This window comes from Lagopus muta, chromosome 15 (assembly GCF_023343835.1).
Source record: "Lagopus muta isolate bLagMut1 chromosome 15, bLagMut1 primary, whole genome shotgun sequence".
Classification (NCBI taxonomy): Eukaryota; Metazoa; Chordata; class Aves; order Galliformes; family Phasianidae; genus Lagopus; species Lagopus muta.
Window position 1 is genome coordinate 13282569 of NC_064447.1, and position 12646 is coordinate 13295214.

The 12646-nt window shown below is 45.0% G+C and overlaps 1 protein-coding gene across 9 annotated transcripts in view; it reads left to right on the forward strand.

The window, feature by feature from the left end:
* PDGFA (platelet derived growth factor subunit A) overlaps window positions 1-12646 on the forward strand; it is a 33738-nt gene that overhangs the window by 6193 nt on the left and 14899 nt on the right. For all 9 annotated transcript variants that reach the window (XR_007379978.1, XR_007379979.1, XR_007379980.1 and 6 more), the window contains exons 3-4: window positions 2953-3057; window positions 5297-5484. Coding sequence is in view for 5 of the 9 variants with exons in the window: in XM_048961496.1 (XP_048817453.1) it covers window positions 2953-3057; window positions 5297-5484 (293 nt within the window). In the remaining 4 variants the exon portion in view is untranslated. The remainder of the gene's footprint in view (window positions 1-2952; window positions 3058-5296; window positions 5485-12646) is intronic.

Sequence of the window (12646 nt, forward strand, 5' to 3'; positions counted from 1 at the left end):
CCCAAGTCAATACATTGGTGGAAAAAACTGATACAAATTAAGGTGTGATTTGTTGAGGAATCTTTCTGGCAGGTTGTAGATTAGGCATTGGGTTTCTTTAAAGTCAGGCTGGAGAGAGTCATTTGTAATTACTGTAGCATCGTTGCTTTAATGAAGTGCAATAAAATCTTCTGTCTGCCTGTTTAGAGTGATATATGGAATCCAAAACTGTCTTTCTGATTTTTCAGTGCAGTGATTTTTCTTTGGGCTTCATTGGGAAATGGAACTGCTCCGAAATGCCAGTGGGGGTCAAGAGGAGAAGGAGTGCCTTTAGCATTACAGTGTTGTCTGACACCAACCATGGGCTCCTTAATGCTATTTATTAAAGAAAAAAAAGCAGCATCATTGCTTTGGCGATAGAAATAATACAATTTGTGTTGCATAATGCATTGGGGTTTGACTGGAACTTGTTTGGCACTTTGCTGTGCTAGCTGCTTAAATTTTTTCTTTTTAACCACCACAACGAGATGTGAACTTACAAAATGATATACATGCCTAAGATATGTAGTGAGACAGTGAGATGCAGCATGAGCCAGAGGCCTTCTTCACCTTAGGAGTCGTCTTATAAGCAACACATGCTCCTCGACATGTCATTTTGCTTTATAAACATGATGATGGAATATGGCTAATTGCAGCTGAGTTGAGCAGTTAGATATAAGCACATGGCTAAACATATTGGTTAACTGATCATACTATTCCTTTAGTCTTACTCTTTTCTTTAAACAAGAAAGCAAGGAATCAGTCATGCTAAAAGGAAGCTATGGCAGCGTGTTGAATAAAGGATTAGGACCTGTGGCTCAGGCTGGCATCACTGGCAGCTTCTCTTTTCAGCAAGATGGCTATGCCCACTGAGCAGTTAGGGTTAGCAGCATTAGTGTTGTGTTTAATCCTTTTTAAACTCTGTTTGAGTGTGCACAGAGATGCTTCTTGCTCTGAGCCTTGCTTAGATCTCACACTGAGCAGCGTTCCTGCTGCTTTCTTCTGAGTATCACTTCATTGCCTCAAAGCGAGGGAGAGGCTGTGACAACCTGAACTTGCCAAGAAGGACGTCAGCATTAAGGTGTTGGGTGGCTGGGCGTTAGGAAGCAGAAAAAGGCTGGAGGAAGATCAGAACGGATCCTCATTTTGCATAACAGCATTTGGGGTCAGGTGGATGGCTCGCTGCCATTGGAATGGGATGCAGGAGACCTGGCTCCGTTCCCCAGCGCAGTTGCAAACTTCCTGTGGGATCTCAGGCAAGCCATTCTGTTTACCCCACAGATGAATTTTGTGGAGTATGGGGTGCAATAAAAGCAGAAATAAAATGCATTAGTCATTGCTATGTTACATTACAGGGCTGGGATTGCAAATAAGGCCCACAGTCAGCTAATCTGTTTGGTTCCAAAATTTCTCACTGCAGTCAATGGGAAGCAAGTGCTCTGCATTGGTGGAAGGAGCCTACTTATCTGGTAGATTGAAACTCTGGATTTCACAGACTTATTTCAGACAAGGATCTGTTCTGCTGATGAGGAAAAGCAGATTGATGGGGCTTCCTGGCCCTATTTTTTTTTTTTTTTACTCTCATTTAATCTTGTTTCAGCTACATACAGTACTGTTTTCCAAATAGTGATGGTATATGCTCAGGCATAGAGCTCTTCTTAAGGTGCTGGAGACATTTGTCTTTGTGTCTTAGCCAACTCTGCAGGTTGTTCCATGAGTTGCATCTCTTTAGGGAAGGATTTCTTGGAGGCCAAAGGGAAGAAGCAGGTTTACGTGTAGGGCATGCCCTTAGGGAGAGTGTTACTAATAAAGCAGAGGTCAAAGCTGCTTGCAGAGTCACAGGCAGCTGTGCGTGCAAGGTGAACTGAAAGCAGGGAGCGTGACAGTGCAGAAGACAGAGGGATGTAGGCATTGCTCACATGGAGAGAGCGTAACTGAGTACAAACCATTTACATTTTTTTGGTGTATTTGGCTGTTTTCTTTGGAACCGGCAGCAAAACCTTGAAACTGTCCATTGACATTATGGAGGGCACTCCAAGAAGCAGAGTGCTAAATATCTTAGTTTGCTGTACTGAACTCTGCACGCAGTCCTCAGCATGCTTACGTCTGCCTGACCCACTGTTTGCAGACTGTGCTTGCTGTTTTCAGAACCCCACTGCATGGGACGCGACCTGGACTGCTTCATTTAACAAAACCAAATAGTTGTAGCAGTTATTTTGTTGTTTTTCTAATGATAAATTAAATGCCAAGTTTTCAGTCTTTGCTTTTTCTCATGGCCCTTTAACCCATGTGGTAGGCTTATTTAGGGAACAAGACGAGCCTGGATGCAGTCCCAGAGTTTGCAGTAGCTTCAGATGCCCCTCCAAAGGTTAGGATACTTCACAGGGGATTTGTTCTGCAATGGAGAGGCTAAAAGGAAAGCCACGCTAGTTATTTGTGCTTTTGATTCTGTCCCGGTACAGTCGTGGAAACCAAGCTAGAGAAAATGTACAGAGGCAGCATTGTTGCTGTTGGGTGTGTAGCACTGTTTTCTACTGTAGCCTCATGCCAGAGTTCACTAAACTTCTCATAAGAAACATTTCCTATGAAATACTGTTGATCTTATTTCTACACCTTTCCAGTAAGAGAAGTTTTACTCTGCCTTTCACATAACAAGTGCATGTGTTTCGCTTTAGATGCAGTTCTGTATCACAGAGTGCATGCTTTGGGGGGGGCTTTCAGTAAAACGGGTGTCAGAATTGTGCTGTGCATGCTTACATGTGGCATTTCATGTTTATGTCTTCCCTGCCTTATACCCTTGTGTTGATAGGAATTGAGTTCCATTAATTGCAGCACAATTTGGACTTGTGCAGTTTTATATGTATGGAACAGCACTGTTAGCAACTTTCCTGCTAATAACGGTGCTGAGGTTTAATACTTTGTTTCCTCTTTCAGGATATGATGATGTTTCAGAGGCAAACTTGAGGTCTTATAGTGTTCATTCTGCTAAACATGTGCAAGAGAACCGTCCTGTGCCCATTCGCAGAAAAAGAAGCATTGGTAAGAAACAAGCTGTTTGTACTCGGGGAGGAAGAACAGAGGGGTGTTTTTGGTCAGCCAAGCAGGGCGTTTCACTGGAAGAATGGGATGTGCACAAAAAGGAAAAAAAGGCCATTTCTAGCTTCTGCTTTTCTGTTTGCACAAAATGAGCTGCTGCCTGAGAATCTGTCTTGTGGAGGCTGGCCGTAGCAGACAGACGAGCACAAATTCTTTACATTCACTTTCCTGTTGCAGCATGTTACAAAGCTAGACCTTGGTTAGAAAACGCTGTGATATTCAATGTATAATTCATAGTGTGGGGAACAGCTACAGCCGTTTGCTTTAAAAAAAACATCAACAGTTGGTAGGGTTTTCAGTACAGAAGCTCCACAAAAGGAAACAGCTTGACTCTTTATTCAAAAGGAAAAAACAGTTTATCCGAAAAATTAAAAGCCATTGATGGAAACACTGGGACATTCATTTCGTCGTTGTGTTGAGCACCAGGCATGTTTACAGGGGATTTTTTTCTCATTAAACACTAATGAAGGCAATCCAGTCAAGTCCAGATCCCCCGTTAAAGGGATGCTAAGGAATGTGAGGGTGGTTTTTGTAAGCAGCGCTTGTTCATCTGATTAGACCTGTTTGACCATTTTACTTGGCGGTGGAAAGCATCCACGTTCTTATCTATTTAGGGTAATTCAGAGTCAATGCATTCTAACACGGAGCTGTGGCTGCCCGCAGTGGGTAGCACAGCATGCTGTCTCATGGATTTGCAGTGGGAATTGGCAAGATGCTCGTCACACTGAATGCCTCTGGAGAGCAGCGGTTCTGAAACAGTCTGCTGCACTTGGCACCTTGCTCTGCAGGGTGTTGGATACCTCTCCATAGCAGTCAGTGGGAACTGTGTATGCTCAATAACGTGGAGGAGTTGCCAGCTACCTTGCTATATTGGACCCTTTAATTTTGTCAAGTTCGTGGCACTGGGGATTGAGAAGAAGAATTTTCACTCTGTTCAGATGACCAAAACATACCTCTTTAAAAGCCAGGCCTGGATTTTCATGTTACAGTGCAGGCCAAGCCTGAACTTCTTGTGCTTCAGGAGTAACTGAAGAAGTGCAGGCAGAATTACAGTTCCCTGCCCCGTATGACCCGAAGCTATCACTGCTTCCACTCAAAGGCAAAACATCCAAGCTGCCTTCAGAGAGCTGACCACCAAATGAGCTATCCCTGAGATTGCTATTATTTTCTGGACCGTTTTAAATTACCGGTTTGACTTCCTAGGCAGTCCCTGGGTTGAGAACGATGCGGGGTTTGGATTTCTCACGACAGCAATCACGCAGTGCAGAGGGACTGAGCTGAGGGTGTCCCTGCTTGTTGCAGGGGAGTTGGACTGGATGACCTTTAAAGGTTCCTTCCAACTCAAACAATCTATGATTCTATGATTCCTCTTGTTCTGGTGCTCGTGTGGCTGAAGCTGCCAGGGACAAGCTCACCTTACCTGAACCTAGAAGTGAACTTGTTCAGCTGAAAATGACACTGCAGGTTCCTCAGTCGTGCTACTCTTGTGGTTTTGCCTTATTCAAAAATAACAGATGAAATAAAACCACGGAACTTTGCACAGAACTTTCGATTAGAACAAAATGGCTGTTGCCCACTGATGGCGTGTGGACCAGAGTCCATATGAGGATGTTAAGGTTGTGGAAGTGGAAACTCAAGACTCAGAAGCTTCAAGCTGGCACGGGTTGTTTCCCAGCTCAGCCAATTTGAGTGTGATTAAAAATAACCTCAGTGCAGCTTCTGTGGCTGCCTTTGCCAGGTACTGCATGTTGGTGTGATAATATATGTGAGCAGTGATTGCCCCAATACTATAAAATAACAGCTGCTGTTCAGCAGTTGCTATGAGGCTGTATGGGAGAACTGGCTAAGGCAGGGAAGCCTCTTGCTGTCGCTTCTAAAGAGCCAGGATTGCCTTACCTAGTGATATATATATACTCCGAGCTTGCTGGAAGCCGAGCCTTTGTCATCATGCATTTTAGGGCTGGGTTTTCGGGAGCAAGTCCAGCTTTCCCCCAGGGCAGCACCCACAGTGCAGTGGTAGGCAAACAGTGCTCGGCACCGGCGTGTTGGGAAGTGCTGGGTGCTGAGAAGTGCCTCGCCCCGGGCTAAGGATGCCGCTCATAAATCGGCAGTGTGCGCTAGGTGGGTGCTCTGAGGTGAGAGCAGCTGTTCACCTGGAAGCGTGCATTTCTTCTGTTCACAGAGGAAGCCATCCCGGCTGTCTGCAAAACACGGACGGTGATATATGAGATACCTCGGAGTCAGATTGATCCCACCTCGGCCAACTTCCTGATATGGCCGCCGTGTGTGGAGGTGAAGCGCTGCACTGGCTGCTGCAACACCAGCAGTGTGAAATGCCAGCCCTCACGGATACATCACAGAAGTGTCAAGGTGAGCAGAGCGGGGCTGCAGAGCCCTGAGAACCTCCTCGTAAGTGTAGGAACTTCAGGTGTCGTGGCCTGTTCTGTGTGGTCTGGATCTTTAACACCCATCCTCTTAGTAAGGGGGCTGGCTGCTATGCTCCTCTCTGGTTGAGTGAGCCAAGGGCCTTTTCAAATGGCACCATTGCTGGAAAATCCTGGGTTTGGATTTGGTTTCCACAGGGTTCCCTTCAGGTTTTTTCTTCTCTTAGTAATGAAAATAAAGTTAATTGTGTCTTTCCCATGATCTCGCACTGTGCAAATCTTACAGTTAAGAAGATAAAATGACTCAAGGGGCATTGGACTTAAAAAAACAAAAAACAACAACAAAAAAAACCCAACAAAAAACAACATCTCAGTGTGGAATGCTGTTTTCTTAATTAAATATTATGCAGCCTAAATTGGGCTTTTATATTTGACAACATAACACTTTTGATCTGAAAAAAATGTGTTTCAAATTATCTTACCCCAGGGATAGAAGACTCAGCGGCTTCATGCTGTATTTACTCATTAGACAAAATCCCTGTTGCAATTTTCCAGTAAATACTATGTGAAATATTTCTTGTGTTCATTAGGCTTCACTCTGTTCTAATTTTTATCAGTGTTTAAACAAGTAATGTTGATTTACATCTGCATGTAGGAGATTAGACTTAGCACTTACACTGCTAAAGCTCTGAGTTCGTGTTGCTTTGAGTATTTTAAGAGCAGAATTTGTTTAAAAAAAAAAAAGAAAGAAAGAAACCAACCCACGTTCTTGAACATGAAATTGCCCAGTCCAACACTCTGATCTCTCTACTTGGAATGGATTTCTTCTTGAGGAAGGTGCTGTTAACCCACGTATGTTGTAAACACAAAGTGTGGCATCTGGGTCGATGTGAAGTTTTTCATACACGCAGGCAGGCGTCTGAGCAGGACTTCTTTTCTGAGCATCTGAAAAATGTTTTTACATCCAGATAAGCTGGAGAAACGTCTGAAAAGATTTCCTCACTTTTTACAAAAGCAATTCTATTTGCACTTGCTTGCTGCTTGTCTGCTTGCCCTGTGTGGGGGCTTTGCAGCAATGATGAAAAATGAGGGATAAAACTGGAATCATATCTAAGAGCTGAGTGCAAACCAAAGAAGTTGGAGCATTGCAGTTGTAATAGGAGCTGAACAGCTGAGTGCTTCATTGTTATATCTAGTGCTGTTACTTTTTGGGTTTGGTTCAGCTTCCAATTAATTTTGTGTCGCAAGTAATAGATATAAAGCAGTTGGAGATGGCCAGCAAGGAGTTGTCCTGTGTACTGTGAACCGTGTTGGTGTTTGTGGTAGGACTGAGTAGCCCTGTTCTTGTGACCTGTCCCTGCAGTGCATGGGGGAGAGATACTGCAGTCCTCAGTTGCTCAGGGACCCCAGGGGCTCCCTAGAAGCCTCAAGGATGCAGCCTGTAACTGGCAGCACCTTGGTGGGATGTCGCTGCTGGGGCTGCTTCCCAGCACACAGAGTCTTGCACTCAGTGCTCTGATAATGCTTTGAGTGCTTTTAGATTTGCATTCATTTTAATAGGGCGCAAGCTAAAAGTAGTCTCAGCTGAGCAGCTGCTCTTTGTGGCTGTGTAAATATATTGCCACCAGCGATATCAATATACGTCAGTCAGCTTTGGAGGACATTTTTTTCCCCCCAAAACTCCACGACTGCTCCAAATAGTCATTAAGTAGAAGGGGGAGGGGAGGGGGGAGGACAAGAGGTCAAGCAGGAACAGGATGTTCATTGTAAAGGTTGTAGGCTGACCCCACTGTCACACCAGAAATCTCTGAACAGGATCCATATTTATGCCCTCCAGAGTCATATCCTCTTGTAGCTTTGATATAATTGATGGTTTTATGAGCTTTTTGTCAATCTGACGTTCTGAGCTGAATGTCTGCTCATGCCATTAAGTAGCTGGCCCAGAGTAAGGGTCGCTGGAAAGGTAGGGGGAGAGTTCTTGGAGAGCCTCTCAGCTGTTCTACAATGTGGTTGGAAAGCTGTCTTGTATTTTCCCCTGATGTCAGACTGCATAAAAGCCCTCTTTTGATTAAACATTGAAAAGGCTTTCCCCACTTCCTCTTCATTGACAAGGTAGTGAGATCATAGCTGGCCCATTCACACTAGAGAAATGTTCACCCAGAAAGGTCAGCAAGTGGGTTTGCATCATCTAACAGGCTGAAGCAGAGGGTGTTTTCTTTGTTTTACTGAGGGCCTCTGTATTCAAGGTTAAGAAACAGCTGAAGCAGTGTGAGAGGAGCAGCGGAGGGGCTTGTACTGGGGCATTCCTTTCTTGGGGACACGACTTGAAGGCTATAGGGTTTCAGAATGTCCTCACTTTGCCTTCACAGAGCCATGTTCAGGTGGCCAGCATACTGCTACTGGGCTCATGGAACTGGAGCTGCAGGGAGACTGCAAGCCAGGGGTGTTGGTGGTGTGGGTTGGTGACATGACTTCCCCAGAACAAGTTCTCTGAGGTTTCCCCTTTGTTGGGTGGAGCAGTGGAAGGAAGGTTCCCCTGCCCTGTAACATGGGGAGCTCCAGAGAGCTCAGCTTCTGGTCCTAAAGTGCTCTGCTCAGCAAGCTGTACCTGTAAACAGCACTGCAGCAATCTGATTGAGATGAAGTACCTGGCTGGGAGTTGCCCTTTGATAGGAAGGAACAAGTTGCAGTTCTATCCTTCTGATAGAGAAATGGTAACAAGGATTGGTGAGGAGGGGTGTTGTTATCTGTTACAGATATATTTCTTCTTCTGTCTGCAAAAGCATTTCAGCAGCATGTGCAGATTCTGTTGCTTCTGCACAGTAAGATCACGTATTTACCAAGTACAGAACTGCAGTTTATTTTGGGGGTTTCTGAACTGAGTCTTGCCAGGATGTTTCTTGTAATATTCAGCACAATTATTATTCACATTTTTGGTCAGAGTGGCAGAAAACAGTTAATATTGCAGAGCAAATCCTGCTTACAATGATGAGTAGCCAAGCTGAGTATTACTGTTGTTTGCAGCAATGCTCATTTCTAAACACAGAAATGACATAAATCACCTCAGCTCTTCTTTCTGCTTTTCCTTGGGCCATAGCCATAACAACTTCAGCCATTTCTGAGTATTCAGCACTGAGCTGATGGAGGAAATTTAACCTAGTATGTTCATACAGTAAATTAATACAGGGGAAAGGGAGCTGGAGAAAAGGGATGCTGCTCCTCAGCTGTCGCTTGGGTGCTGCTGAGAGGTTGTGAAGGACAAAAACACAGAAGGTATTCAGCAGAGCTGCCCAGCACCCAGTGGTGTGTGCACGTGAAATGGCTGTGTGTCATGTCTGCAGCCTTAAGGACGTTTTTCCTCAGTGACCCCTTCTATCAGTAGGGTAAGCAGCACTTTGATTTTAGCTGTGACCTAACAGAAGATTACTGCTGGTGGCAGGCAGGACCAGCTGACAGGGAGACCGAAGGTCAATTTAGGAACGGAAGAAACAAGGGAAGCCCCAGTCCAAACCAAGTGAAGTGTTCTAGCATCTTCCCAACATGCCCCACAGCAATCTCAGCCTCTCATGCCTTTGGGGGCTGCATTCCCAGCATCCTGCTGCCATGGCACGGTGACAGGGCTGCCCTGCCTGGGCTTCCCCCATTCCCACAGCAGTGGCAGCACCCAGCGCCTCGCTCTGTGCAAGGAGAGCAATCCCCGAGTGTCCATGCAGAGCTTCCCTTGGGGATTGGGCTGGCTGAGTGCCCTGCAAATGGAGTTTTAATGGAGTGGCAGCCAGGCTGTGGGGCGGCCCGCCTCCGTGCATTGGGGCAGCGCTGCTCAGCTGGCAGCATGTCTCCTGGCGGGCACTGTGCCCATCCTGCCATCCCTGCAGCATGCAGGGACTTGGCAGGTCCCTGCTGAGCCCCTCCAGTGCCTTTATGCCCTGTAGACCTCCATCTTCCTCACAGACCTGAGGGCGGAAAAGAAGGAGTTGTGAGGTGCTGGAATATGGGAGAACTGGTTAATCCCAGGCAGTGCCCTCAGTCCATCATTTTTGGTTTTATTTCCCATCCTGTATTTAGCCATCAGCTTTATGAGCTTTGCTGCTCTGTGTGTTGTTAGGAAGTTTCTACGCTGACATTTCCATGCAAGCTCCATGCCGTGGTAACTGTCAGCTGTGTGCTAGGGCAGTTCTGGATGCTGCTGCTTTCAGTGCTGTTTTCATCCCACTGTCATTCATTGATCTCTCTCCTGCAGAAGCTCTAGGAGAGGTGTTTCCATGACATTTCATAGGGCCACATACGTTTTTCAGATTTTATTTTCATTTTAACCTAACCACCACACCATACTGTGGAATGATACGCAGGCTCTGCTGTGAATCAAGTACAGTACCATTGGTTACACACCACTTAGCCAAGCTAGTCTGTTGTCTTCTTTCTCCCTGTTAGTCCTTATATAGTAATCTTCAGTTCTGGAGGGATTTGAGGTTGTGTGGTTTTTAGTTCTGTTGCATTAATGACAAGAAGAAGAAGCTGATGTTGGTATGAGTGGTTTGCTGAGGACTGGCCATCAAAGCAGTTGGTATTACATGTGGCAGTAAGTGTGCAAGATAAACACCAGGGACAAAAATACGAAGCAGAAAACAGACAGTAACAAAAGGCCAAATCCCACACTATTAGCATAGCCATCCCTGTTTATAGCCACTGAAAATCTGACCTGCAGCCTTTATCATTTTAGATTGGCATTAATTGGCAGCAGGTGCTAGGAGATGACACAAGCATGGCAATTTAACTCTTGTGTGTGCTGCTGCAGTTTTAATGTTCACAGCATACTAAAAAACATCATTCCTTCAACTTGCCTCGCATGAAGTAGGGCAGTGAAACGTATGCTGGACTGTACTGTAGCTACAGTGTATTGAAAACCCAGAGATAGAAACTGCTTCTTGAATTCTTTATGATCCTATCATTCAAAGCATCACCTTCTTTGCTCTTTTTTTCTAATGTTGTTTGGTACCAAGTAGCCACAGAGACTGCATCTAACTTTCAGTTTGGCAAACAAAGCAAAACAGGGACAGACTTCAAAATGTTTTTTGTTGTGTGTAAGTTTCAAGCTGATTTATTACAACAGTTGTAATAAGCATGGCAGATCTGAAAGCCGTTCTGTGATTGCTGGGTCTCTTTCTTTGTCTGTGGTGATGAAGGTGTCTCAATTACTGTTTGTTTTTGTAAATTTTAAGGATTAGTCATCCTTTCATGCCAGATGACTTGGTTGCACCATACATTTTCATGTCTTCACACTCAAGGACTTGTTGGACTTGGGTCCTGACAGATTTTGAAGCATACTGCTTTGACCCTTTGTTAATCTTCAGCCTAAAGCATTCTTTTATGCCATGGCCAGCTCTTAATCTGTTTATATGGAGATAGGAGAGTTTTTGAAGATACCTTTAATGTGGACATCTTAGTTAATGTATCTGTCTCTCCGCAACTTTTGTTTGCTGGATAAATGAAAATGGTCTCCAGATCCTGTTGACAGAAGAGGCGGTGACCAAAACATGGATTTGAAATCCTGGCTCTGTGCAAGCAATGGCAGACCTCCCATTGACTTTAACAAGGCCAGGATTTTGCTCTCGCTTCTGTTACTGTCATTCAGAGGTCCCTGGTAGTTTATGTACATCCAAAGAGCCAAGAGAGTTTCTGGGAACTGGGAATGTGATGTTTTTTCCAGCCACCACTCTCGTTCTTTGAGGCTGTTGTTCCATTTTGGGGAGGGCCAGGGAATGGTTTTCATGGTTTGAAGGTTGATTTTGGAGCTTTGAGACCCTGCCAAGCACACCAGTAAACCATTACAAGGAGAGAGTGAATGTTTTGCTTAGGGGATTTTGCTTGGATTGGACCCTTTGGCTCTGTCATTTAACTTCTCTACAGGCAATCTGCCTCTCTCTTCCTTCTGCTCCCTCACCTATCTCATTTATAATGCATACCTGTATTAAGTTCCTGTTTGCTGGGACAGGCATGATGCAGTCCTTTTTGTCAAGCAGTAGACAGATCACTAGTAGAACTGAGGAGACATGATTTCATTTCAGTGCTTACCATTTTAAGCAAACGGTTGCCACCCTACTCAACCCAAATGTAAACTAAATTTAGGTACTGTCTAGGGCTCTTTTCCCACTCTATGCCATTTTCTGTTGCCTGGTTGTGACCATCGTGCCTGTTGCTCTCAGCACAACCCCATGCCCAGCACCTCACAACCTATCTGTGTCAGTGCCCCAGCCCAGCGGTGCTCCTGTTGCCTGCACTGTGTTCCTGCCCTGCCTGCTGGCAATGGACTGTTCAGGTTTCCTCGCATTCAGTGTTCCTCAACCTCAGTGTCCTTTTGTGTTGGTTTACTTTGCATCGAGATCTGCTGCTTCTCCAACATGCTGCTATCCAACCTCGCCTTGCCCCCCAGACTTCTCTTGTAAAGGGTGACAGTGTTGTAGCACAAAGTCGGGCAGTGCAGTTGGAAGCAGTTGGATGGATCAGAGAGGAGCAGCGTACCTGCTAGCCTTTCACAACAAGAACCAAAGGCTGGATCTGGTTTGCATGTGGCAGTTCCCTTGGACCTAACAACAGTGTGTGGGAGGTCTTGTAAGCAAGTCTCGGGTCGTTGCAAGGAATGAGTAGAACTGGGATTACTGCTTTCTAGGCTGATACTCAGATGCAGGTCTGTGAAGGGTTGAGTACTTTACTTCCAGAGGACTCTGAAGACAATGATTTGTGATCTAGAAAATGTGTTACGATCTAACTGAATGCCTTTGTTGGTAGCCTTCAGCTTAAGAGCAGTGGTCAACATGTACAGAACAGCATGCTGAAAGTGGCAGTCTGCAAGAACCAACGCCGAGTAGAGTTCCTATATAAGTTTATTGTGATATATGTGAAAACTGAGTTGCCTGAAACATCAAAATGAAATGAGTGGGAAATTATTTTATCTTGGGGGAAAACTGTTTCAAAGTGCTGAACTTGAGTAAACAAATAGCCTGTGCAATAAGTGGTTACATGATGCACAATTAAGATAAAAGAAGATTATTATGCTAACATTTTATGTGGGTTTGGCTTCATTCAAAAATAGAGGTATATAGTTATCTGTCTTCAGTCCTGAACTATGTTAATGTGTCTCAGTACATACC